Source organism: Netta rufina (assembly GCF_964035555.1).
Source record: "Netta rufina genome assembly, chromosome: 1".
In the NCBI taxonomy this organism is placed as follows: Eukaryota; Metazoa; Chordata; class Aves; order Anseriformes; family Anatidae; genus Netta; species Netta rufina.
In genome coordinates, this window is record NC_140123.1 from 110,318,098 (window position 1) to 110,343,511 (window position 25,414).

Below are 25,414 nucleotides of genomic sequence, written 5' to 3' on the forward strand. Positions count from 1 at the left end.
CTAGAGCTACTGATGAGTGTTAGTGAAGACAGCTGATAAAACCACCATCTCCAGACATCCTCTGTGGTAAAACCCACCTCCACTCTCTTCATCTGAGATTGCTTCCCCCTCCCCATCCACCCCTGAAGTTATAACAGGAGGAGCCTCTTACTTACAGTCTGGATGAAGTGCTTGATGAATTCAGGTGTCCAGGGAAGTTCCAAAAACCCCTCAGGCTGACTGAGGTCTGCTAGGTACGCAACAGCTGCATAACGCTCATGAGACTCCTGAGCTGTAAATGAGTAAAGCTAAGAGGTTCGGAGGAAGTATCATAAACACACACAGCTCTTCTCTAGGCATTGGTTATTTTTTCAGTAGATGGCCCTGTTTTACTCCAAGTAACGCAGTCGAAGTTCCTGCATTTGAGGAGAAACAGACACCGGGATGGCTGCCGTGCAATAGGCAGGTCTCATGCTGGGGAAACCAGGGTCCTGACAACACTCTCTGCCACATCGGCGCCCTTATTCCTGTGGGCTAAAGCTGCCACGACGTGACCCACGAGAGCCCCACAGAGGGTCGCACACACTGGAGGGCAGCCTCCAGTGACAACCAGCAGCTCCACCACCAGTTTCAGGGGCAGCAGCCACCACTCCCTGTAGGGCAGCAGGGGCAGATTGGGCCCAAGCACCTCAACGCAGCCGCCCCATGGCTCAACACCGCGCCTGGCCACTGCAGGCAACCCACTCCTGGGAGCACACGGCAGGGGGAGGCACGCAGGACCCTGCCCACCGGGTCCCGGCCACACTCAGCCCTCGGCTGTGGTGTGGGAGCAGCGCCGCCACGGAGCGCGGCCGGGCCGAGGCACGGCAAAAACTACAGCTCCCATGGCGCCCGACGCCATTTTGAGGGGGGGGCCAGCGGTGGCCGCGGCCGCCATTTGTAGCCGGGCCGTCTCCGCCCCCCCCGGCGGCACGGCGGCGCCATGGGGCGGGCGGCGCTGCCCCTCTGGGCGCTGCTGGCCCTGGGGGCGCTGCGGGCACCGGCACCGGCACCGGGGGTGGCGGCGGGCGGCCCGGCAGGTGAGCGCGGCTGCAGGGGGGTCGGGCTGGGTGATGCTGGTCCGCTGCGCGGCTGCTGCCAGCCGGAGCACAAGTGCTGCTCGGCACCCGCAGGTCGCCCCGGTGGTTTCACGAATGAGCTTTGGCTTTTCCTTCCTGTGTGTTTCAGATGCCAAATGGAAGACGATAACTGACCGCATTAACAGAGCCGTGGAAGCCTATAAGCCATGTGTAAAGGAGAATTGCAGCTGCCACCAGAGGTGAGACACTGCTTTCCTTGTTACCGGACAGGACTCTGGCCACGAGCGGGAATACTTCTGGCAGCACTGATGGATGAGAGTTAGCTGTAGAGTATTTGGGCTCTAAAGTATCATATCTGCAGCCATCGTAGATCACAGTGCTTGCAAGAAGGAGATTATTAACGGCATTGTGTGAAATAGGCCTCCGTAGTTCTAATAGAAGGTGTGTCCAGCTGCAGATCGATCACAGTCCTCTGCAACTGAACAACATAAACTGTGTCAGCATCTCATACCTGAGTACACAGTAATCCCCCACACAGCTGGTGATATTTCTGTGTTAAAAATCCACTTCTGCCTTCTCTCTCAGTGGGACACTGCTAACAAGTTTTTCTGATGGGCTTTTGAAAGTGGAAGAAATCAAGTACATGCAAAATATTTTCAGATAGGTAGGTTAAGAAGAATCATTACAGAAAGCACATTCATTTGGTCTGATGCTGTGTTGTACCTTGTGCACTGCCTGTGCCTGGACAGGGCTTCCAGTGGGAGAAGGGAGGGGAGAACTGGAAGAGCACTCTTTCTGGGGAGTTTAGTTCACTGCTTGTCAGAACTGGAGTAGCAGTGCGTATTTAACTGCCTGACTTTTGCATGACCTCAGATGGTCCAAGAGAAGCTCATTCAGGAAGTATTCCTCTGCCTTTAGGATTAGGCTTCCAAATGTAGAAATGCAGATGTCCCATTTTCAGACTCCTGTTTAAAAAATAGATGTGCTCATTCATTTTGGAGGTGAGATTGAGCACCAGACAGGCTTTTTAAAATCAGATGAGTCATATTGGGCCAACCATTGGTATACTGTTTGGAGGTTTTGATCTTCATTGCTCTTTATATATTTATGACAAGTCTCTTCTAGTTTAGTCTTCCAGTCTTTTTCCTCAGTTACAATTCAAATACAGCCTAAAGACGTCTCCTAATCTTTAAACATACTCTCCACTATCTCCTACCCGCCTTTGGGTATGACTTCCACACCTGCTTCAGAACATGATAATTGATAGTAACAGAAAGTTACAGTTGCTGTGATTCTCCAAACCTAGCTCTCATTACAGCAGCATTTCATTTAAGGGTTGTTTAAAGAGCAGTTTTATTCAGTAGTGACAGGCTTTACAAAAGAATCTGGAAAGATGATACAACATGTATCCACTGTGCAGCTAAAAGACTCTTTTCATTTTGATAGCTGATTTGGAGATATGTAAGTGTGCAGCAGAACACTGAAAGCCAGTACTTTTTCCCAGATAACAGATTCTACTTGTGCCAGGTTTTCTGGTGGCCAAGAACTGAAAAGAACTTTCAGAGACTACTGAAAGGTAGCAATATAGGCGAGAATGACATGGACATGCTATAAAACTCTCCAACTTTCTTCATGATCTCCAGCTCATTAGATTTGAGTCCCTGTCACACAGCTTATCCCCTGATCAGTCCATCTGTACTGGGACAATTCTTTATGTAGTTTACAATTTTGTATCTGATACAGAATAACAGAATTATTGAGGTAGGAGGGGAACCTGTTGAGATCATCAGGTCCAACCTCCTTGTTCAAGCAGGGACACCTAGAGTAAGTTGCCAGGACCATGTACAGCCAAGATATGAATATCTCCAAAGATGTGAACCCCACAACCTCTCTGGGTAACCTGTGCCAGGGTTTGATCATGCTCATAGTGGGTTCACCCCTTAGGTATGTGCAGTGTTGTATGAAGCCAAGGCATTGATGCAGTGTCTACCAAAAAGTAGTGGAGTGGTTTTTGTGGCTCTTACAGTCCAGCAGCACTTACTAACTGCTCCAAGCAATTAGATCTGGGAGCCATTACAGTGAATTAATATAAGCTGTATACTCCATCTGTATTTTCTTGTATAGGTTAGGGTTATATTTTCATACTGCATTCCTGGAGCTCACTGGTAATGTGCAGATGTCACAGAACAGACTTTGCTTATGCTTGTTCTCCTGAACTAGCTTTCATTGCATACAGCATTACTGGGTGATGCTTCTCCTCACAACTAAACTCTTCTTTTCTATGTCCAAATAGCATTTTGTGAGGAATTTGGTCTTGGTTTGGCCCATCATCCTTGGAAATCTTCAAGCTTCAGAACTCTGGTTAAGTGAACTGAAGGCTTTATCCACAACCTGCCAGGGTGTGTGAGGTGTTTTCTAGGATAATGACTACCATTGACAGTGTTGATTTAGCCTGTGCTGGGTTTTCTGTTCAGGCAAACAGCACATAGATCATCAAAGAGCAAAGCTTGGACCTTTGAGTCTCTGAGTAGCGGCTGTTTCAAGTGACTGAAATTGAATCCTCCGATATGCCACGTGTAGCAGAGCTGGGAGCTATATGGAACTTGTCAGAGCTAGAAGCCTCTCCTGTATGTTGCAGTAATTCATGTGCAGTATCCTCCCTGCTGCACTCAGTTCTGGCTGATTGTTTTGTTTCAGTGTCTGGAAGCAGGACCTGGCTCCTTTTCGAGATGGCATTTCCAAGGAGATAATGTCAGATGTGGTGAGCCGCAAGCTCGGGACGCACTACCAAATCGTTAAGAACAAGCTGTACCGTGAGCATGACTGCATGTTCCCTGCAAGGTAAGAGCCGTGCAGAAGATCCTGTCTCCCTTGCTGGGACACAGGAGTACTTCCAGCCCTGCCACATTGAAAGTCACTGAGCACAATGATATTTCATTTCCTTACCAACTCCTTGTCATGGCAGGAGCCTAGAAAATTCTGTATGAGCCTTAAATGTGAGCAGGAAGTGAGTGTCATTGTTGCACCTTGGTGTAGAAAGAGCTCGTTGATTCTGGGGTCCCAGAGAAAGCTGCAGACCAAGTCAGGTTTAAGAGGATGGGTTGCTTCACTGGTGTCTATACTGCACTGCGGCTTAGAGGCTGCTGGAGGCAGTCCCCAGCCTGCACCATGGCGTGTCTCAGGCTCACCATCTCTTCTGCTGCTGCACAGAGAGAGGGGCCCGCAAGAGGCTCTGTGATTCTGCTTCTCCTTATGGTTCTTTGCCATATGTGTCATTTCTCCACAGATGTAGTGGAGTCGAGCATTTCCTTCAGGGGATCATCAGCCGCCTCCCCGACATGGAAATGGTGATCAATGTGCGAGACTACCCGCAGGTCCCCAAGTGGATGAAACCCATTGTCCCAGTCTTCTCCTTCAGTAAGGTGAGCACACTATTAAAAGCTGAGCATTTCTGAGACATGCATGTCCTCCTTTTTCTTGCTAACACATATTTTGGAGGATGGTTCCCCCAAGATTTCCCGTGTGTCAAAATTGCTTGCTCTTTTTCACTCGTTATGCTGCTTTTTGTTTCCAGTTTTCTGGCAGACAGACTTACAGATTTATTTAATAGAACAGTTTTTCCCCTCATTAGCTCCTCTTCCAGGTCAAAAAGTGTACCTCTGCTACAGCAGAATGATGCACAGCTGGATGGGATATGTGCCAGCATCACTGTGATTTGTTACAATGCCTCTGTTAAAATTGTAGCCACAGCTTATCAGCATTGTTAAGGATTTTTCATCATCAGTCAGCTGTCATAGCTGATCTCAGCTAATATGAATATTTCAGTCCTTTTTTTTTTGGCACCACAGATAACTGTTCCTTATCTTCATTTCTGTAATAGTGCTGTCTCCTGTGAACTCCTTTCCCGTGGATTTCTTTTTCCATCTCCAAACATGCTCATACGCACAGAGGCAGACACACACACAGACATTTGCTCTCTCCTTCTCTATTTCCAGACTGGAGAGAACTCATGTATTTTTTCCTGCCTTTCCATTGTTAAACCTGACTGTAGGCCAGTGCCTTTCCAGCATTTCCAATAAAATGTCCTTACATCTCAAACTTCAGGAAATCTTGCTGTGCCTTAGTGCATGCCCAACATGCCCAAATTCTACAGCTTTGCCACCTAACTCTGATCATGACCCTGTCCTTGGCTGAAGGCCAGCAGACTGTAGGATGCAAATAGAAGCAATAAATCATTTGCTCTTGCAAGCTCTGGCTGTACTTTGATTCTGCTAAATTATAGTATCTTACCCTAAACCCAGGCCTTCAGCTCATGCAGTCTGAACTCTAATGTGATCCACCAGTGCCTAATCCCCAGCCATTCTAAAACTATTTCCAGAATTCCAGCACAGCATTGCAAGTGCTGTCATTCAACAACTTTGTTCACTGCTAGATGTATTAGTAAAGGTGTCTGTCTTGCCCCTGAACCATAGCACATCCTTTACTCTCGCCAGCAGAACCCAAATGAACGCAGACCAGGTTGCAGGAGTTTAATCTCTGCAGTCATATTCATCATCCTGCCCCTGGCTCCCTTGCAGGACTCTGCAGGAAACTTGAGTTTCCCAGTCACTGCTGTCCAGTATCTGAACTGTAATCTCAGCCCTGTCCTTAGCTGAAACCCAGTGACCCAGGCACAGCTTTTATTTGCACAGACTGCGTTAGTCCCTGCCAGAATGAGGAGGGTTCAGGATGCTGGTCCATGGTGCTTGAAACATAAGGATTGCAGGATTGTTGTATTCTGCATCTTGTAAGGGTGGTGGCTGGAGTTGTCATGGTTTGTTACCCATGCCTGCTTTTAGCAAGGCTGGGAAGGAGCAGACTGTAGAAGCACACGCTCATTTAAGTTGGAAAGCACCTCAGGAGGTTGTTAAACCACTACACCAGTGCAGCACCTCACTCATAGCAGGACCAACTAGATGGGGGTGCCAGAGGCTGCATCCTGCCCAGTTCTGAGCATTTCCAAGAACAGGGTGTCCATGGCCCCCCTGGGCACATGCCCTAGTGTTTCGCTTCCCTCAGAATGAAAACAGGTTTCCCAGTTTTTAATTGGATTTTTTTTTTTTGTAATCAAAGTCTGTTGCCGCACATTCTGTCTTAGTGCACTTCTGAAAAGAGCCTGCCTCTATCTTCCCTAAATTCTTCCATTAGGTTGCAGAAGACAACATTTAGATTCCTGCAAGCCTTCCTGTGCATGAACAAACGCAGTTCTCAAGTTTCTTTTCATATATCTTGTGCACCAGCCTCCTTACTACTTTCGTGGACTTGGCTCTCCAGTATTTCCAGGTGACAGGCAGATGGAGAAGTTGGATAGTAAGTTTGTTACTAGTGCAGAGAAGTGCCCTGTAATATGGTTTCATGAAAGAATTTACTCTTAGGTACTGTTTTTCCCCTTGATTAAAAGAGAATTTAAGCATCCAGATAGGAATGAGGAATTGAAATTCTTACATGACTGGGATGTTTGTTACAGTGAATTGTCAAGTGATTTCTGAGAAGGCCGGAATGATACGAAGTACTGGAAACCTAAATGTCAAAGGGCCTAGAAGGGCTTCTGTCACAGAGGAGATAGTAATGCCTCATAAGTTACGGTCAGTAGAACACACTTTAGAAAGGTATATGGAGCTCAGGTTTTACAATATTTACTAATTAGCTATATCATAGATCTTCTTTGTTACTTTCTAACATGGAATTGCCGTGTTATCATGTAGCAAGGCACAGCCTTTTTGAAATCATTGAAACATTTTGGTTGGAAAGGACCTTCAGAAGCCAGTGGCCCACTCAAAGCAGGTATGCCTGCTGAAATACACCGGCTCTCTTCAGCTGAGTTGTGTTCATGTGGCCCCTTGCAACCTTGTGGTGACCACAAAGCTCTCACGGCTCTCTTACGGAGGGAGCAGTGAGGGAGAAACCAGACAGAATGCCCTGAAAGGACATCGCTGCTGGTGGGCTGAGGGAACCGAAGTAAATGCTACACTTACTCTTAAATTATTCTCGTTTTTCTTAAGACACACGAATACAATGACATCATGTATCCTGCCTGGACGTTTTGGGAAGGAGGACCAGCTGTTTGGCCAATTTACCCAACCGGTTTAGGGCGCTGGGACCTCATGAGAGAGGACCTCAGAAGGTATGTTTTAGAAATGAATATTTTGGGGGAGGCTGAATGGAAAACAAAAATCACAGTGAAAGTCATCTAGCATTGAGCAGCATTAGGGCAACGTTGAAGTCTTAAGACCGTAGGTCTGTCAGTCTGTTATCTGTCCTGCTGCCTCATTAACTACGTACAGCCTATCTGCTGTATAAGAACTCTCCATGGAAACCTTGGATGATGTAACTAAAAGTTATAATTAGCTTCCCTGTTTCCAACACTTTAGTAAGGAATGCAGAGGACAAAGTATGCGCATCGGGCTGTCAGGGCGAGATTACTATCATTTTCAGTGGAACAGGGTTTGTCAATAAAGCAGGAATTATCTTTTGCCTGCAGAAATCTCCCCTGACACATAGAAATATTTTTCTTTGTTTACACCTGCTTCTCTAGGAGCTGTGTTTTTTTTTGTTGTTTTTTTTTGTTGTTGTTTGTTTTTTTACTGCAGAGGTGATCCAGGCTATTTGTGTAAGCTTCTGAAAGGGTAAAGGAAAGCCTTCTTTAGGTCTGCTTTTACTTGAGTATTGTACAATAGAGGAATCTGGAATCATTCCCACAAAGCAAGAATGATTACTGTGCTGAGAGTAAGACAGAATATGTTTCTGATTGGGAGTCTTCCTTTTCACAGGATTTTTGACTATTAGCAGAGTAAGGGGCTGTTTCCTCTGGAGAGTGACAAATAAAGTATGTAACAGTTAATGAACATGGAAACGTAACAAGAAAAAAAACACACAATACCTTGATGTGAAACAGTTAGCATGAGCGTGTGAGGTTGAATGTTTCCTTCTACAAAATCCTAAGCCAAATGTCCTATAATATAATGCAGTGAAGGTTCAAAGTACTTGTTTATCCTTGCTTCACCACTGAGCCCCGCTTATGTCACTGGGTTACAAGCAGATGCAAAGCTTAACCTGCACGGATCAGGCTGGAGATCAGGATGTCAAGCCAAGTGCAACAGAAACGTACAATAAACAGCTCCCTAGAGGGAGGCAGGTGACTGCATTGGCAAAAATAAAGCGTGTGAACAGTTATTTTGAAGAGCTCACAAATTCAAATTGAAATTTATTTGGGGAAATGACGAGCCCCTGTGTTTTCAAAACATGGGGCTTTTTTATTTCTAAGTGGGAAATGATGATGGCTAAAAACTCTGTAGTCATTTTGCACCATCCATAGTCAGCGAAGTATAGAAAAATAAAGCAACAATGTAAAAAGTGGATTAAAATTTTAGGTTAATTTTAATACCCTTAAAGACTAATGTTTGGTAGGTGTGTGTGTGTGTAATTTATTGTTTTCACTGAAAAATGTTCCGAAAAGTAGCCTATATCATGTGGTCTTGACCACAGTATTCGCAGGAAAACATATTTCATTGGATCTGGCAGAGAAATTTTCCTGCTATACTGAAGAAAATGATTTCCATCAAAAATGAAGAATTGTAAAATGAGACCATGCTGTGAAAACTGATGAGATTACTGTTTCATGGTTTTATTAAATCATTTATTGCCATGTATAAACAATATTTCAGATCTGCAGAAAAATGGCCATGGACGAAAAAAATCTCTAAAGGATATTTCCGAGGATCCAGGTGAGCATATCTTCCTAAAGAAGTGTAATCTAGAATATCTTCTTTAAAAGTATGGAAAGTGAGACATTTTCTACAGCTAAATTTCGCCACAGTAAGACTAGTTTGCAACTAGTTTATTATAGTAAGCTTAATGTTAGAAACAGAGGTTATTATGGATTTGCTGCTTTATTTCTTAATGAGTCAAGTTTCTTAGAACCAGTTCTTTTGTTCTGTGAAAGGAACTGCAGGTGCATAATGTAAATCTAAAGATTTGATACTGATGAGCATGCCTCTTGCCAATGTGAATACTTTATTCTCTATAGAAGTGCTTATCAGTGAATCAACAAGTATTCTTCTGTTAGTTACCCGAGTGATGGGGGTTAAGAGGATAGATTATTTTTCTCCCCAGAGACAGTTTGAACCATATTAACCGCTGCTCCTCTCTGTTCCTCCAACATCATTGAGTTTCAGGGGTGGACTTGACATCCTGCTATTAATAGGTAGGTTCAGGAGATGATGAGGAGTGAGCCTCGGGGATGTCATAACCTTTTTTATCGGTAGGGGTCAGAGGGATCAGATCTGGAGATGCTTACCATCTTTTAGCTCTCTCTGACTTAGGGAGCTGAAGTATTTGGTACCCGTCAGGGTAAGGCCTAAAGGAAAGAGCATCTCTGCTGATATGTCCTGGGAATTACTTAAATAATACTATTAAACATTTACTGTTTTTTCATAAGTGAAACAAAGAAATGTGGCTTCAGATCATTTTTCTTCTGCTAGTATACCCTTGGACAGATGTCTACTGTATGGTAGGCACTCAGTAATGTTTTCTGGGGACACACTGAGGTCAGTTCCATAAAGAGGCAGGGTTTCGAGTCCTGTAGTTGGGTAGCTGTGTCAGGTGAGATGGTTTGGCAATGACTGAGGTCATTTCTTTTGCAGAACAAGCCCTGAGAGAGATCCCCTCATTCTGCTGTCCCGAGAAGACCCAGAACTCGTTGATGCTGAGTACACTAAAAATCAGGCTTGGAAATCTGAGAAGGTGAGTGGGTGTTGCCTCTCCTCTGAGCATGAGGGCCAGAAAGGGTAGCATTGCAAGATGGCTTTGATGATTGAGATGCATCTTGTTGGAGAGCTGAGTGGTGTAGCATGGGGGAGGCTTGCAGGTCTGTTGAGGGTAGGGCTCTCTGGTGAATGAAAGGAAGAGTCTCTAGAGCCTGCCAGGACCACCTTTTTTTTTTTTTCTTTCCATCTATGCTTTTTGTTGAAAAAAGCCAGCACAGATAAGAAAATGAACTTATGCCAATCCCCTCCTCTCCCATTACTGAAAATTTAGCCAACTTCCCCTTCTAGCCCCAAGCTGCTTGTGTGTTGCTGTCAGTCTTTCTAAACCTTTTTCTGTCATCCCCATCTCTTTGTCTTGCTGCTGATAGCGTTCTGATAATTGCTGCTGGTAACTTTTTAGCTCCATATTAGTGCACAGTCCAGCTCTCTCCAGACAGTCTTGGCTAATCCAGTTACACTTGGCTTCACAGAGTCCATTGTCCCAAGCTGTTTTCAGCTCTGTAGCTGCCAACTAAACATTATCATTTAATGTGTTTGCACTGGCATTTGCTTACAGGCAATGTGTAATTTACTGAACTTTTTTTTTTCTTGTTTGAAGGGCTCCAAATTCTTTATAATACTTCTAAAAGCCCACCAGGGAAGGTTTTCTCAGAAGTGAGATGGAGAGCTTTGAGGCTTCAGATTTATTTGTAACTGAGAAGGAAAATGAGTTTGAAATAACCATATAAAACTTACTTATTTTTTTTAATTCTCTTTACTTTAAGGACACCTTAGGGAAGCCTCCTGCAAAGGAAATTCCACTGGTTGATCACTGCAAATACAAGTAAGAATTTTGAAAAGTAAAGCTGTTCAAGGGCTATGGGCTATTTCTTTCCTTGCATGGTGCATCGTCTCAATTTATTTTAAGATCTAATTCCAGCAACCAGCTCTGTGCAGACAGGGAGGTTTGTGAACAGACATAGAGCAGCTGAAAATTTGGGAGCTTACTGTGGCCTGTGTCAGTGTCAGCTTTCCCCTGTCAGGTCAGGAGAAATAAAGTGCTTTGGGGAAAGTAAAGATCTTAGATCACTAATTAGCATATAGATAGAAAATACATTTACTTTTACGTGTTTTTTGTTTTTTTTTTTTTTTTTTGAGAAAAACTTTCTATAAATTTTTCTTTATGTTCCTATGTCAAGCTGTAAGTTCAAAATTGTTGCATTTTGGTGCTACGGGGATAGCATTAGTGTCTTCGAGGACATAAGGAAGGAAGGAATCATGTCTTCATATGCATATTGGTGCAAGGGTTGCTGTTGAATGTATATAGTAAAAGAGAAAACCTGGAATATGACTGAGCAGATATAGTACTGATTCATACTTTATATGTTGCTTGGGAGAATGTGGTTTTGATTTACAAAGGATTTTATTTTTTAACTACTTTGGGGAGGCTTTGTTAGTGTAATATTCTCGTGGCTTTCTCTGTAGAAATACAGACTTGGCTTGCGTGTACTTGTATGTCTAATGTTTTGATTTTTCTTTTGCTTTAAAAGTTTGCATTTAGTTGCAATTCCACCAGCTAGAATCTGCTGTTACAAGAGCTCAGTCACTTGGCTGAAGCTATGTTTTTGTGCAAATGTGATTGACTTGTCTCATTTTATATTTCACTAGACTGTTGCCCAGATTTCTCCCTTCTGTTACACATAGGCTTCCCCAAACTCCTGATGCCTCCTCAGCCCCTCCATACAGTGTGGGCCAAGACATTCTCTCACACTTTTGTCATAGCCCCATTTAGGAATAATCATCAATAGCTGTTGTCAGCAGCATCATATGGACTCCGTGGAGTCTGTTATGGGCAACTGTCCCCTACAGTGGTCCCGTGGCATATTATTGACTTCAGACTGTCATTGGGAAAACACAGGTACGAAAAGAGGGGCTGTAATCACACTACCTAACCTAGAAGCCGCACCTCCATCTGTCCATGGGCTGTGAGACACAGGGTCTGGTAGGCTCAACAGGAATTTCTCACTGTGTCCTTCAGTGCTGTACAGAATTGTATACAGAAGTCTGAGAGCAGCCCTTAGTGACTTGGATGAGGTCACAGGCGATGGGAGACACAGCTTGAAATGGACAGAGGCATTTTCTTGCTTCCACACCACTGTTTACGTTGTTGTTCAGTTAGTGTGCTCCTCATCCCTGCCTCAGGCTCCTATGTAATACAAGGAATGCAAAATAATATCAGATTTACTCCCTTTCACTTGCTGCTGAACCAAGTTTAGCTATAGTCCCCATCTCACCCAAAATAGCTGTGTTAAAGGGAGAAATCCCCTCCCCCAGCCCAAAATGTTTGACTTCAAAGATTAGTTCGATGTACTGCGGGGTTTTACCCACAGGAAAAACAGCTTTCCATATAATTGGAGAAACATGGGTATGAAAAAGCAAGAAAGCAAACAAACAAACATGCCTCTGAGATACAGTTTGCAAAGCAAAATCTGTCCCCCTCCCCCAGTCAAGCCCATTTTACTAACTTGGCAGAAAATACTGAAAACAAAATTGTTGATTCTTTGTTATCTGCAAAGTCCATCTGTTTTGTGCTAGCCTGTTTAACCTCCTAGGGTTACATTCCCAAGTTAATATGAAACAATTAGATTCAGATTAAAGCAGGATCCCAGAAGAAAAAAAAAAAAAAAAGAAAAAAAGGCTAAATAGATATGTCAAAGAAGAACAATGAAAGAAAAAGCTCATTGCAAGACAACAGAATTGGGAAAATCTCCTCATGGGAACAGAGTCTCTGGAGCAGCGTAGAGTCCCAGGAGCAGCATCCATGTTGTGACCTTCCATGCCTTTCTGGCTGTGGTCTGTGAGACAAGCCTTCGTTGGTTTTCCATAAGCAGGTGTCTTTGTTGGAGGTAAAGCTTCACTTGCTAAGTTTTGATAGGCACTGGAAACTCTCCTAGCACCTCCGTAACTCCTTTGCAATGAGGAGCTTCAAATAAATGTGCTCCCTCTTTTAGTGAGAAGTGCTTAGCTTGGTGTGAGAGAGATCCCTATGCCCTCACACATTCCCTGTGAGAGAAGGTTGATCACTATTCAAAGTCCAGTTTCTTACTGTCTTTCTCCATAAAATTACAGATGTGATCAGCTCTTCTCCTTTCTTCTTTTACAGGTATCTGTTTAATTTCCGGGGAGTGGCTGCCAGTTTCCGTTTGAAACACCTCTTCTTGTGTGGTTCGCTTGTCTTTCATGTCGGAGAAGAATGGTTGGAGTTCTTCTACCCCCAGCTGAAGCCTTGGGTCCACTATGTCCCAGTCAGATCAGACCTCTCTGATGTCAGGTGTGAGACCCTAAGAGTGCTCAGCAGGGCACTGCATGCCAGGGGAAAACACTGCTGCGTTTTATTTGGTTTGTATTACATGTACACTAGGAAGAGCCTCCACTCATCAGTCAAATGCTCTTGGAGGTCATTTTCTTCTCTCTTTATTACCACACCCGGAGAATCTTTTGCATGTGGTACTTACACAATACAGTTTCACTGGGGTATGTAGGTCTCAGCCTCACTGAAATCAGCAGGCACTACATCCTTAAATATCTTTGCAAGTGGCCACTGCAACATGGATAAGGAGAAGAGGACCATATTACTGGGCTAAAAACATGTCAGCTCCTGGATTTCAGCATGCTGTCCAGGACTTACATGGAACAACTGACAGTGATAAGTATCTTCTGTGCACTGAAATGAGGAGCACCAATCCCTTGCTCAGCTCTAAATCTTTAATCTCATCCTCCACAATATTTTAGCTAAGTTTAGCAATAGTTCTCCACTGAACTAGTTGTTTCATAGCATTTTTTTTTTTGTTATTTTAGGGAGCTGTTGCAGTTTGTAAAGGAAAATGATAACATAGCACAAGAAATTGCAGAGAGGTAAGTCGTGTGTCCTTTCTGTCTGTCAAGCACTCTTATCTAAAACATTTTCTTAGGCAGCTTTTGAAGGGGTTACCTGTCAAAGACAGCCTGGTATTAATAGGGTAAAGTATATTTTTCTTCTGCAATAACAGCAGGAGGGTTGGAAGACTTAATACAAGCAGGGGGAACTGGATAACAAGATTACATGTTTAGGTCTTCGGTTCAGATGTGACCCATGTCAGGAACCCCACTGAAAGCCATCAGAAGTTCAGAGCTTTCGTCTCGGTGTGAAGCGAGTTGACCCCTGGGAACTGTGTCTGCATTATAACTATTATATACCCAGGCTGGCAGGGACTGGCTTCTGAAGCAGCAGGCACCACTGTAGCTCAGGCTGTATCTGATACGTGAAATCTGATATTTATTATCCCAGATAACAAATACCATCTTGAGGATAACAAAAGCACTGCAAGTGTCAGAGCTATGAGACTGAATGAAAGTTGTGAAATTGAAATAGATGGTACAGAGCAATGCGTGTTGTTTCTCATTTGAAAAAAAGCAGAGGAGTGAAAGTTGATACACATATAAAACAGAACCAAAGACTCTTGCAGGAACTGGAAATTGGTTCTGACTGTGCCTTGTGTGTCTCTAGGGGACGCCAATTCATCACTGAACACTTGCAGATGGAGGATGTCTCTTGCTACTGGGAGCATCTGTTGTCAGAATATTCCCAAGCCTTGACTTACAAAGTAAAAAGGAGGAAGAACTACAGTGAGATCACTTCTGAATGGCCAAAAACCGAACTGTAGAGACTTCTTCGTTTTTCTCTTCAGCTCAAACTGATCTCTGGAAATCTGAAGATTGGTGTATCTTCTTCCTTGTTCTTAGATCTATTATCCTTTGTACTAAGACTACAGAGAACAGCAATAGGCTAACTTGAAAATTGTTCCCACACAGCCATGCAGTGGGACCCAGTTACTGTTGCCGTAAGAACATTAAGTAGGATGTTGGATTATGGCTATTTAGTGGGGTTGTTATGCCTGTGCCTGGAAGAGCATAGTTAGCATTTGGGACTTTGTTACCACCTGTCTAAGAATGATCCTAAATCCCATTCAGTTAATGAGATGCCTTCATGTTAAATTTACTTGACCTTTTGCTGGGTCCTCTGTACTCACAGGCAAGGTAGTATCCGCTACGCTCAGCTGGGAGATGCACATCTGTTTTTGGCAGTGATCAGTGTTTTCTCATCTGTGTGATGACACTTGGGATATTAGGAGTTCTCTGACAGAAGCAGGTGCTGGGATTTGGGGTAGCCTTTTTAGATAGCTTATAGCTTACTTTTCTGATGTTTGTGTCAGGTTTTTAAAGAGGTTGATGGCAAGGCTTTGATGGGCTGTTAAGAGGACAAATTATCCTTGCACAGATAAATTACCTACCTCATAGGAGAACGTCTGGTGATGATAATGTTACCACAGTACTTAGCCTGAGTAGCAGACAGTCAAGCAGTTGAGATAAGCAGTGTTTGTCCTCTGTTGTGGGGGCAATGAGGTGGATGCATGGCTGTGCAAAACTGAGCCCCTGTTAGCAAGCTCTCACCAGTCCACTGGCCAGATGTCCTGGGACCCTTAAGAACCTAGAGGAAGTATACACAGAGGTAGATTCAGCTCTTAGGTTCTTTTTCTTTTTTTTTTTCTTTTTTTTTTTCTTTTATTTTTCCCAGATGTTCACAGATTCTCTGCTCTGATCCCCTTCTGCAACCTTACTAGGGTATTTTACTTTAAAGGGGGTAACACCTCTTCACTCCATCATCATCTTTTCTTTCACCCAGCTGTTATGTTCCTTTTCTGATCTTCCTCAGTCTGTCTGAGGGAATGTCTTCAATCACACAATGGCAGCTATTCGTGATATTATTCATTTTAAGTTCAAGTCACAGGTTCTTTAGGCTGACTGTATTTATGCCAACTACAGGCTGCTCAGCTCATAAGGAGTGCAGTTTCTAAAATGCTCTGTTGCCCCTGAACTGAGAGGCCTGGTATGAAGCAGCACATTCTCTGGCATACAGATAGGCTTAGTTTCTCCTACTTACTGTTTGCTCGGTAATGTCAAAGTCTTGTATTAAAACAAGTTTTCTAGTGGCAAAGAGCTAGACTGTGCTGGTTCCTAGCCTGTCTAGTCCCCTTCTGCTGTGAGCTGCTTGCCCTTATGCTTTGGGATCACTGCTCCTTCTGTGTTGCAGCTCGTCTGTGTGAGCAGGGTCAGAGCGGCCGCTGTCCCAGATATGTCCTTTGGGTGTCAGTGGACATCTGTCAGTTGAGCACAGTCCTTGGCACTCCTGGCATGTGGGTGCTCAAGTCTTCAGAAGCTGGAGTGCAGAGAAGCAAACTGCTCCTGCTGGCCTGAGCCAGCAGCGTGGGATCCCAGTGTGGCCTCTGCAGCCCTGGTGGGCTCCCTTGGTTATGAAGGGAGCCCACTCGTGTCATAGGAAACAGCACAGTAATAGAAGGGATGATAACACCTCATACTCTTGTCTGTAGTCAGTTTGGATCAGAGAACACGCTACCAAGGACAATAATGCCGAGTACATGCACAACAGGAATGCATTTGGAGGCCTCAGCAGCACTGCCAGCCCCTGGTACAGGGAAATAACTGCCAGACCCAGTAGTCAAGCACCAGCTGCTGGAGCAGCGCACCACTTGTGTGACCACTGGCTGGGTTCTCCCAGCGGGCAAAGAAAATAAATTAGGGTATTAAAATAGCTTGGTTTCTGAGGAAGAGTTGAATAAGAGTGGAAGGGGTTTTGTGGTCTTGTATTCTTAGCCAATGAAGAGACAGCAGCCTGAGAAACTGAAACAGCAATGTATACTTTTTTTAAACCATTTTTAATGATGTGCTTTTGGATTAAAATAACCAAAAATGAAGTCTTGTCGGATGCATCATTTCTTAATCAGAATGGTAAGAAAAGGTCTGGATAGCCCCCAGCTGTTTCACCAGAGAAGGTGAAGCGTGTCTTTCTGTTTTTTCCTCTTCGACAGTAACTTTTAGGGTGTCTCAGTGGAATCTGTGAAATACTCCTGTCCAAGCCACCACTGCAAGTCCTGAGTGATGCTGACTGAAAACTTTTCCTGGTGGACAGCTTGCACGGGCTGGGCACTTCCCAGCCTGCTTCCCTCCTCGCTGTACCACAACAGCCGCGACCACTCGATCCCCCGGCCGCCGGGCTTCGTAAACAGGACAAGGCCCGAACTGGCCGGCGGGTCCCTTGTAGAGGTGCTGGGACCTCCAGCAGGGCGGGGACTCGTGTGGAGGAGAGGAGCCTTCAGGCTGGGAGCCCCCCGGCTCCCCTCCCGCCGCCTCAGGGGGCGGGCGGCAGCCCGGGGCCGCGCCGTGCCCCGCCGGGCGGGCAGGGGGCGCTGCCGCCGCCCCGCAGCGCCGCGGCCATGGCGGGCGGGTTCGGGCGCCCCGCGCCGCCGCCGGAGACGGGCTGGGAGCGGCTGCGGGAGCTGTGGCGGCGCGGGTGAGGGGGGCGAGGGCGGCCCCGGGGCGGGGGGGACCTCCCCGCGGTGGCGGAGGGCGAGGCTTGTCCCGGGGCTGCCGCCGAGCCCGGGGAGGAGGTGGCGTGCCCGTCCCTGCGGGTGCTGAAGGAGAGGCTGGAGCTGGCGCACGGGGACGTGGCTCGGGGGGTGACGGGGTGGCCGGGGGCGGCGGGGCCGGGCGGTCGCGGAGCGCTGCTCCGAGCCTAATGCCGTGACTCTGCGGTTCGTGCCCTCGCAGCGATCAGCAGCAGTACCCGGAGGAGGTGGTGAACATCGTCAAGTCGGCCTTCACCGGCGGCGTGGTGGGCTGGGTGTACGGCGGCGTGCCCGCCTTCCAGCAGGCGCGGAGAGCCTTCATCGAGCGCAGCCAGGGCGAGCTCTTCCAGAACCGAGCCGATGCGGTGGTACGGCACCTCGACACCCCGGCCCCGGGGATGTGACCGCGGGGAACGGCACAGCTTGCCCCGAGGGATGCGCTGGGCATCTCCTGCCCCCACAGCGTGCTCGTGGGCCCGCAGTTCCTCAAGGAAAGGTTGGGCGTGTTGGCCAAAGCCAAAGCCTGATAGCGTTGGGCCGCTTGGCTTACCTCTCGTGGGCGCTGCCCCACAGAGCCAGACACAAAATGCAGTCATTTAGAGACTGAAAGCCATCTCCAGCGCCCACATGCTTGCAGGGCGCTCACTGCCTGCCCTTCCTCGTGGGCAGGCCGGGTGTTTGTTACCTGAGTTATTTGGAAAAAAAAAATCCTTAAAAATCTGCCTAATTTTACATCCATCCTTATTTGGATAGGGTCCCTGACTTTGCTTTCTACAAGGCGTTAGTGTCAGACTATACTCAGTCCTGCAGACTGTCCTGTGTATGTGCACCAGTGCTAAGCACTTACACCATAGTCACGGGAAAAGAGAATTTATTTTCTTTCTTGATATCAGCTGCAATATTTTTAATTATTATGAAGCTTCTTTTTACTGCAGTTTTTAAAAAGCATCTTATTGTCAAACTTCGAAGTGCCAGTGCTAAGCTGTAGAGCTTGATGGCCTCTTAACACTTTAACGTAGAAGGTTATTATTTATGTATTTAAAATATATCAATATATATAATATATAAATATAATATAATAAACACAATAAAATACTATATATAATATAGTATATATATTATATCATTGTATTATATTACATATATAATATAATATGTATATACATATATATAATATATATAATAAATATATATTATATATATTTTAATATATCTTATTATATAATATATTATTATATTATATACTAATATAATGATACATAATATTAATATAATATTTATATTTATATAATGTATATAAATAAAAATATATATAATATATCAACTCATAATAATTAAAAACTAGTTACCAGTTTGTCCCCTCTTCTCTATTAGTCCCCCATATCATTCTCAGAAAGCTGTTGCTGTCTCCCCCAGATGTGTTGCAGCACATGCTGATCTTTAGTAAGACCAAGTTGACATTACAAACTGGATTTAATTAATGGTTTTCCTGTTCATGGCTGGGATGAACATGAGCTCCCTTTCCTCTGACGAGGGTTGACTTTGTCTGTACGGGTCAGGGTGCCATTCCCAGTGGTTTGAGTGATGTCAGTCTCACAAACCATCACCTGTACCCTGGAATACAGTGTGGTGGTGCTGGTAAAAAGGAGCAGGTCTGTGACCAGTAACCTTTCTCCTCTCTTGCTCTAGCAATCTGCGCATCGTGCGGGTCTCAGGAGTTTCATCCGCTATGGCTGGCGCTGGAGCTGGAGAGTAGCAGCTTTTGTGGCACTATTCAAGTAAGTGTTTCCTTAGTAGTAATAGTGGGAGGAAAAACTGGCTTAAGTTTGAACATCAGCAGCAAGGAGCCTTCAATGTGTGCAGCTTGTTCAGAGACTGCTCGTTACATCTTGAGGCTCAAAAGACTGTGTTAACAGCGAGTCTGATTGATAAGGTGGAAGCATGAGGAGGATTTAAGCTTTTTTAAATGATCCCAGTACTCTGATGAACCAACACAAAAACAAAACATTGGGAAAGCCCTCTTTGTTACATCTAATCCATACCATTATTGATTTGAACAGTGCTCTTCCCAGTACTTACCGGCTTATGTCTGCTTTTGCTTTATCTCTTCAGTTTGATGTATTTTCACATTTTTATCTGGGAGAGTATTACAAAGTGTTAGCTGTTCCAGAACAACTTTCTATCCCACGCTAATTTTTCTCCTTTATGTTATGTCTGATTACTCCTAGTTTGTATACAGCAGCATTACTCACAATTCTTTGTGCTTGTCCTCAAGTACTTGCAGATGATTGTCTTGTTACTACGCAGTCATTGATCATCAGACATACCATATGTACGTACCACTTTAGTCCTTCAAATTTTCCTATGCAAATAATGCACAGATAGTGTTCCACTTCTCTGATTTTTCTCCCCAGGACGTGTCAGTGTATTTCTGACATTAAAGTGTCAAACTAGGCATGCTCTTCCTAAAGCCCTTTAAAACAAGCAATATCTCTTCCCTGGCCTGGAAAATGGTAGATATTCATGTAGTTCTAAACCTGTACTAACTGTATCTTTAGGTATGTTGTGTTCAAGATCCCCTTTAGGTTTTCAGATACCAGTAGTATTGACTAGCATTTTCTCCCAGTAAGCTGGCTTTATATTTCTGTCTTTCTTCCTAGTTTTGTACCTTTCTGTATTTATTCCTTGGTTTCTCTTGTGTTTTGTCTCCTTTTGCTGTGGTATCTCTTCTTAGGTTTCATTAGCATGCTCTTTGCTTTCTCTCAGGACTTTTGATTACTTTGGATCTTTCTGCACTAGACGTGCAACCTCACTGTTGTCCACCAGGTGTCTCCCCTGCAATCAGATCCATCGTCCTTTTTCACTACCCCTTTTTGTAAAAAGCTTTGAAGGGAGATGTTTGCCAGTCAGTGTTAATTGTTTCCATAAAGTCCAAGTTGAAGATTTTGTCCTGCAGTTGTGTGAATTTCAAGTTACCCATTTTAAAGAGAGATTGTAAGCTTTACATGTACAAAGGCAAGGCTGACATGACAGTGTTGATAAAGAGAGGAAGATTGCTCTTGATGTCATGCAGAGGCTTGCCGATATGCTGGGAAGGATGCAACTACTGAACTGGGAACAAAGAGTGGTTTGGGGCTTAGTTAATGTGTTTGGAGGAGATGGTGTGTCTATCCTGGCTGGAAACCTCATGCTTCAAGAGCGAGTGACCCTGCTGATGCCACAAGTATGACTTAGCTGTGGTGGTAGCTGTATGACTGACTGGCAGGACCTTTGCATTGCTCAGTTCCTTTTAGACTTAAATATATGATGGATTTAAATAAAACTCTTTTATTTACAAAAAGAAAAAAGGCATATCCAAAATCCAGGTCTGGAGGTGGTACTCCCCTGCCTCTGACTGTACAGCTGCATGCAGTGAAGTTACAGAAGTCAAGGCATTTGTGGCTGGTGTGCACGTGCTCTGGACAGGTTGGGAACAGGGCAGTTAGAAGCATCCTGAGGGTGGGCTTAATGAAATCCAGCTTTCTTTCAAGCTGTGGTTTGCTACCTGCCCTGTTCACGTGTAGCTGCTGACTTCTTCTGTGCCTTATCCTTCCAGCTCTGTGAGCGCCAGTCTGTCTGCGTACCGCAATAAAACCACCATCAGTAATTATGCTACAGCAGGAGGTGAGACGGCTATACCTTTGTGTGCTTCTCTGTTTTGGAGCAGAAATCGTAAACAAAATATCCTAAGCAGGAATCCATCTCTCTTGGGTTTCAGCAGGTCTCTAGCTTCTGGGGTTTGCTTCCTGTTCTCCTGAGCGCCTTTGTGACTTTGCTCAGCTGTTGTCTGCCCTTTTAACAAAGATACCAGTGCTTTTCTGAAACCATTCGGGAGTTCTGTGCTTATTAGTTCGTCTTAAATATTTGTTGGAGTTCCTGTGTGAGAAATGCTTGCATGGCCTAAATGCAACGTGTAGTGCATAACCTGCTCTTGCAACCACCTCTTCAGCAGGGAAAGCATTTCTTATTTCCTCTCTTCATAACAGTTCGGTGCACTGTTTATAAACTACCATTTTCGTGCCAAATTTTGCATGTCTCCTTTTGGCAACAGGTAAGCAATCTGCTTGTTGAGTTTTAGAGGCTTTACTGCCCTTGCAGTTGGGTGCGTGCTTTTCTGTTCTTTTTTGCCTTACATGGCAGCTGCTATTATTAGCTGCTGCTGAATAGAAGGGGAAAAAAAGTGGTGGGGAGATCATGCTCCAGCCAGGAGAGAACTCAGTTCTAATCTCAGAGTTAACTTTGACATTTTAGCATTTCTTGGGGAGTCTTTCTGAACAAGAAGGAGCTTCGTGCAATGTTTTAGTGCAGAGAGCATGCGGATAAAGACCTGGGGAAGTACTGCAACAGCAGCTCAGCTCTGGCTGTTAAAGTGCCTGCTCCTCAGGCTGCTGTGACTGTATGGTGAGGGGCCCTCCCACTGGCCACAGCGCTTGGTTTCTGCTCTGTTAAAAGTGGACGTCAGCTCATGGAGAGCAGAAACGGGGCAGAGCAGAAATGGGGCAGAGCAGCTCCCTCAGCAGGTCTGCCGTGGCTGGTGAGGGGGCTGTTTATGGTTTCAGTGGTTTTGTGTTTTTTAGGCTTCACAGGAGCCCTCTTCAGAATGCACTTGGGCCTGCAAGGACTGGCCAGTGGCTTCATCTTTGGAACGGCCTTTGGGTAAGCTGTGACTGCCGGTGCGGGGCTGAGTCACGGTGTGTGACTGGCATGGTAGGTGTTAGCTGGCAGCCTCCCACACCGAGCCTTGAATCATAGGTGGGTCTGCAGAAGCTTTCTTCCTCTCTTGCCCTGAGGGGCTTCCTGTATTTTTCTTGGGACCTCAAGATGACGACTTTCTCTTCCAGATGCTTAACTGCTTTTTCTTTCTGGATTTATGTTTTGTTTTTCTCAGTAATAAGAATTCAGTGCATCTTTCTGCTGGTTGCGTTAACTACTATTAAATGGGAAACTATGAGGATGAGTTTAGAAATGACTTCCATGTCGCTTCCTTGGCATGGTCCCTAACAAGCCAATTGGTTGTGCAGTTTGACACCTCTTTTCTGTGTTGTCTGGGATTAAGGCCAGGAGTGTAAGAGATGCAGCTTCTGGGCTCCCTTCTCAGCATTGTCAGCAACTGCTCCTCTAGCAGCTCCAAACCCAGAGCTGAACACCTGAGGGGTGTTGGATGACCTGATGGCAACTTCTGAACAGCAGGGCACCCAGGGAGCTGTCAGCCAGTAGGTTAGCAATCTGTGTAAAAACGAGAAACAGAAGTTTTCGTTCTCATTTCACTCAGTGAAAACACAAGTACCTCCAGAGCCGGACAGAAGTTAAGCAGGGCTATGACTGCCGAAATTATGGATTAGGTTATCTGTAGCTGTTGTTTGGGCATGTTAAGACCTTTCACCCCCTTGCCTTAGGTGTGCCTGCTGGTGGGTAAATTCCAAATAAAATATCACAGGGGCTACAGTGAGTCACAGCTGAAGACAGGCTGCATTTGGTGGCTGACATTAGAATAGGAGTACCTTAGACTGTGGTGTGATTTGAGTACTGGGGAAAGTTACACTTCAGTGATTTGGTGGCTGGCCCCCGCATGCTCCTTTTACTGTTGCCGGTAAGTTATTACTAATGCGTGTCCCCTGGGTGACTTTTGACTTCTCTCCTTCTTTCTCCAGGATCCCTGCAGGGGGCCTCATAATATTCATCCAAAATCTTGCTGGTGAAACCTTGCAGGAGAAGAGAAATCGTGAGCGCAGGGAGCAGTATGAGCAGAAGTTGGCAGAGTGGTAAGGGACAGTGCTGCCTGTTAAGTCTTGTTAGAGGTGTGTCTAGGTCTGCGTGGCTCAAACGTTGAGAGAAACCGTGACATGCTAGGTTTTGTAAACCTCATTTCTGCTCTTTAGTTTTTGGTTTGTTCCATGTCAATTTGTGAACTGCTGATTTAACCTTCCCAGTGTTTGATGATGCTGTTTACTTTGTAGCAAGTTTTGTTCAGAATTTATGCTCCCCACCCCAGTAACTGCATCCGTTTTTCGCTTTTAGATGTCTGAGGAGACAAGCAGGAGAGGTGGATGTGTCTTAATGCACGTTAGTGTTTCTTTACCAAAACTGAGAGAGGGTAGAACTCTTGCTTTTCCTGTTTTGCTGCCTTCCTTCCATTCCCACTAAACAGAGAAAAAAAGGACAGCTGCTTGGGGAGAAGGGGCTATGACACTGACTGCATGTAAAACTCACAAATTAGTGCCAGTTCTAGAAGAAACTTCTCTCAAAGAGTTGGGATTCTGCAGGGATGCCTTTGTCAGGAATATGCTTGCCTTCTCTTTACCCTCTCTAGGCAATCCAGGCTTAGTGTGACCGAAGTCTTGGGCCAAATGGAAAGCAACACCCTGGAAGGACCACAGATGGAGATAGGAAAAGAATCTAGGAGCTACTGAGTCTTCCCCAAAGCCTCTGTCATAAGCAACTACAAAGTATTTTGATTTTGCTTATAAGCCTTCAATCAAGGGGTCACGGAAGTCTCCTGTGAGTGCAGGTGTATGCATTGCACCTCTGAAAACGCAGTTTGCCCAAAATATTTTTTGTGGACGTGTGTCACTGCACAAGAGCTCGGAAAGGCCAAACCTCTTCCACTTCAGGAAGTGGACGTGTAGACTCTCCAGACTAGCAAGTGCCAGCTAGGTTTGGCTGGGGATGAGGGCAGCCTCAGGGCCTCTTGTAGAACCTATTGCACTGCTGACAATGTCCAAGCCATTGGCAATGTAGAAATACTGAAGGTAAAGGAGCCTGTTAATAGTTCGGATGCTAACGGTACCCCGATTCCAAAAAACTGGTTGTGTACTGGTGTGAGCTGCTCTACAGACAGCACCCGAGGACCCTGCTGTCAGCACAGCACGAGCAGCCCCAGAGCGAGCGTTCTTCCTGCGCTCACCATCGCCTTCCCACACCTGGACTTTGCCTGGCAGGGACCGATTCTCTTTCGCTGATGGTGGTTTCTTCAGGCTTTTTTACAGAAAAACACACTTATCTCCTTGACTACTGAGGGTATTTCACAATCAGTACTGAGGAGGGGTGGAGGAGCTGGGAGAGAGAAGGAAATACCCTGAAAAAGACACGGTTTGAGTTCCTCAGTTAAAGTGTGGCTGAGAGGAGCCACAGAAAGGCTCCTTTTTATTTCTGGTGGTCATGGTGGAAGAATTGGCACCGTGGACAGATTTAACAGCAATAAAAAGTTCTCTAACTTCATTTTAAGGTTGGAAATAAGGGGATTGCCTTTGGGGGAAATGACCTTTGGGGTTCGTGACATTCAATAAAGCCATCTGGCAGTGGTGACTGTGTCCATAATCTCTGCATGCTTAGTACAGCGTTTACATTAGAGAAACACACTGGAGTGATGTCCCACGAGAAGGGTTCCATCTAAGATTCAGCCAGGAAGCAAGTGAGCCTGGTGGCAGTGTCAGACTTCCCCTGCCCAGGCGGTAACAAGAACCAGCAGGGTGCCAGCTCTGTTTATTGTTTAGTACCAGAGGTAACTGTAAGACATTACCTGTGAGTAGGGCTGAAGATAGTTCATCAATGGCCCGCACCTAGAAGGGCCAGGCGGCCTACTGACATTCCCTCAAAGCAGAAGGAAGTCAGAGTCCTGGTCCCCTTTCTTTTTTTTTTTTTTGTTTTGTTTTGTTTTTCTCCTATTAAGGAGAATTACACACAGGCAGGGGGGTTCAGGTCTCCTTCCCACCTGCTGTTCCACATGGACGCTTTCCTCTGTTACAGCTAATTACTGCTGAATGAAATCCGAACGGTTGATTCCACAGAGTGTGTTCCACCCACCCAAAACAAATTTTTGGCACAGCTTGCTTCCAAGAAGGTGTTGTGCTTTCTAACTTCTGAAGTGATCATTTTATTTCTTTTAAACACTGTGTAGTTCATTTTTCCTTTGAAGAAGTGCATATGTTTCAGGGTTTTCATCACCCAGCTTCGATTTCCCTTTTCTGTGTAAGTGAAGGATGTGAAGAAGCAAGCTATGGAGAGGTCTCTGCCTATTCTGGTTTTAAACGCCAAGTACATCGATGTGATTATCCTCTGCCCCCTCAAAAGA

The 25,414-nt window shown here is 45.2% G+C and overlaps 2 protein-coding genes across 2 annotated transcripts; both read left to right on the forward strand.

The window, feature by feature from the left end:
* The first annotated feature begins 937 nt into the window (after positions 1–937).
* POGLUT1 (protein O-glucosyltransferase 1) lies at positions 938–16,612 on the forward strand. Its single transcript, XM_084281577.1, has 11 exons — positions 938–1,058; positions 1,207–1,297; positions 3,756–3,899; positions 4,345–4,480; positions 7,100–7,221; positions 8,762–8,821; positions 9,740–9,839; positions 10,627–10,685; positions 13,005–13,172; positions 13,700–13,756; positions 14,388–16,612. The coding sequence occupies exons 1-11, from the start codon at positions 962–964 to the stop codon at positions 14,542–14,544; spliced, it is 1,191 nt and encodes a 396-aa protein (XP_084137703.1). The 5' UTR covers positions 938–961; the 3' UTR covers positions 14,545–16,612.
* A 529-nt stretch (positions 16,613–17,141) lies between these two features.
* On the forward strand, positions 17,142–24,645 carry TIMMDC1 (translocase of inner mitochondrial membrane domain containing 1). Its single transcript, XM_084287602.1, has 7 exons — positions 17,142–17,249; positions 17,507–17,672; positions 18,994–19,082; positions 20,900–20,967; positions 21,921–21,999; positions 22,995–23,105; positions 23,654–24,645. Exons 1-7 carry the CDS (start codon positions 17,173–17,175, stop codon positions 23,751–23,753), a joined length of 690 nt encoding a protein of 229 aa, XP_084143728.1. The 5' UTR covers positions 17,142–17,172; the 3' UTR covers positions 23,754–24,645.
* The last annotated feature ends 769 nt before the right edge of the window (positions 24,646–25,414 follow it).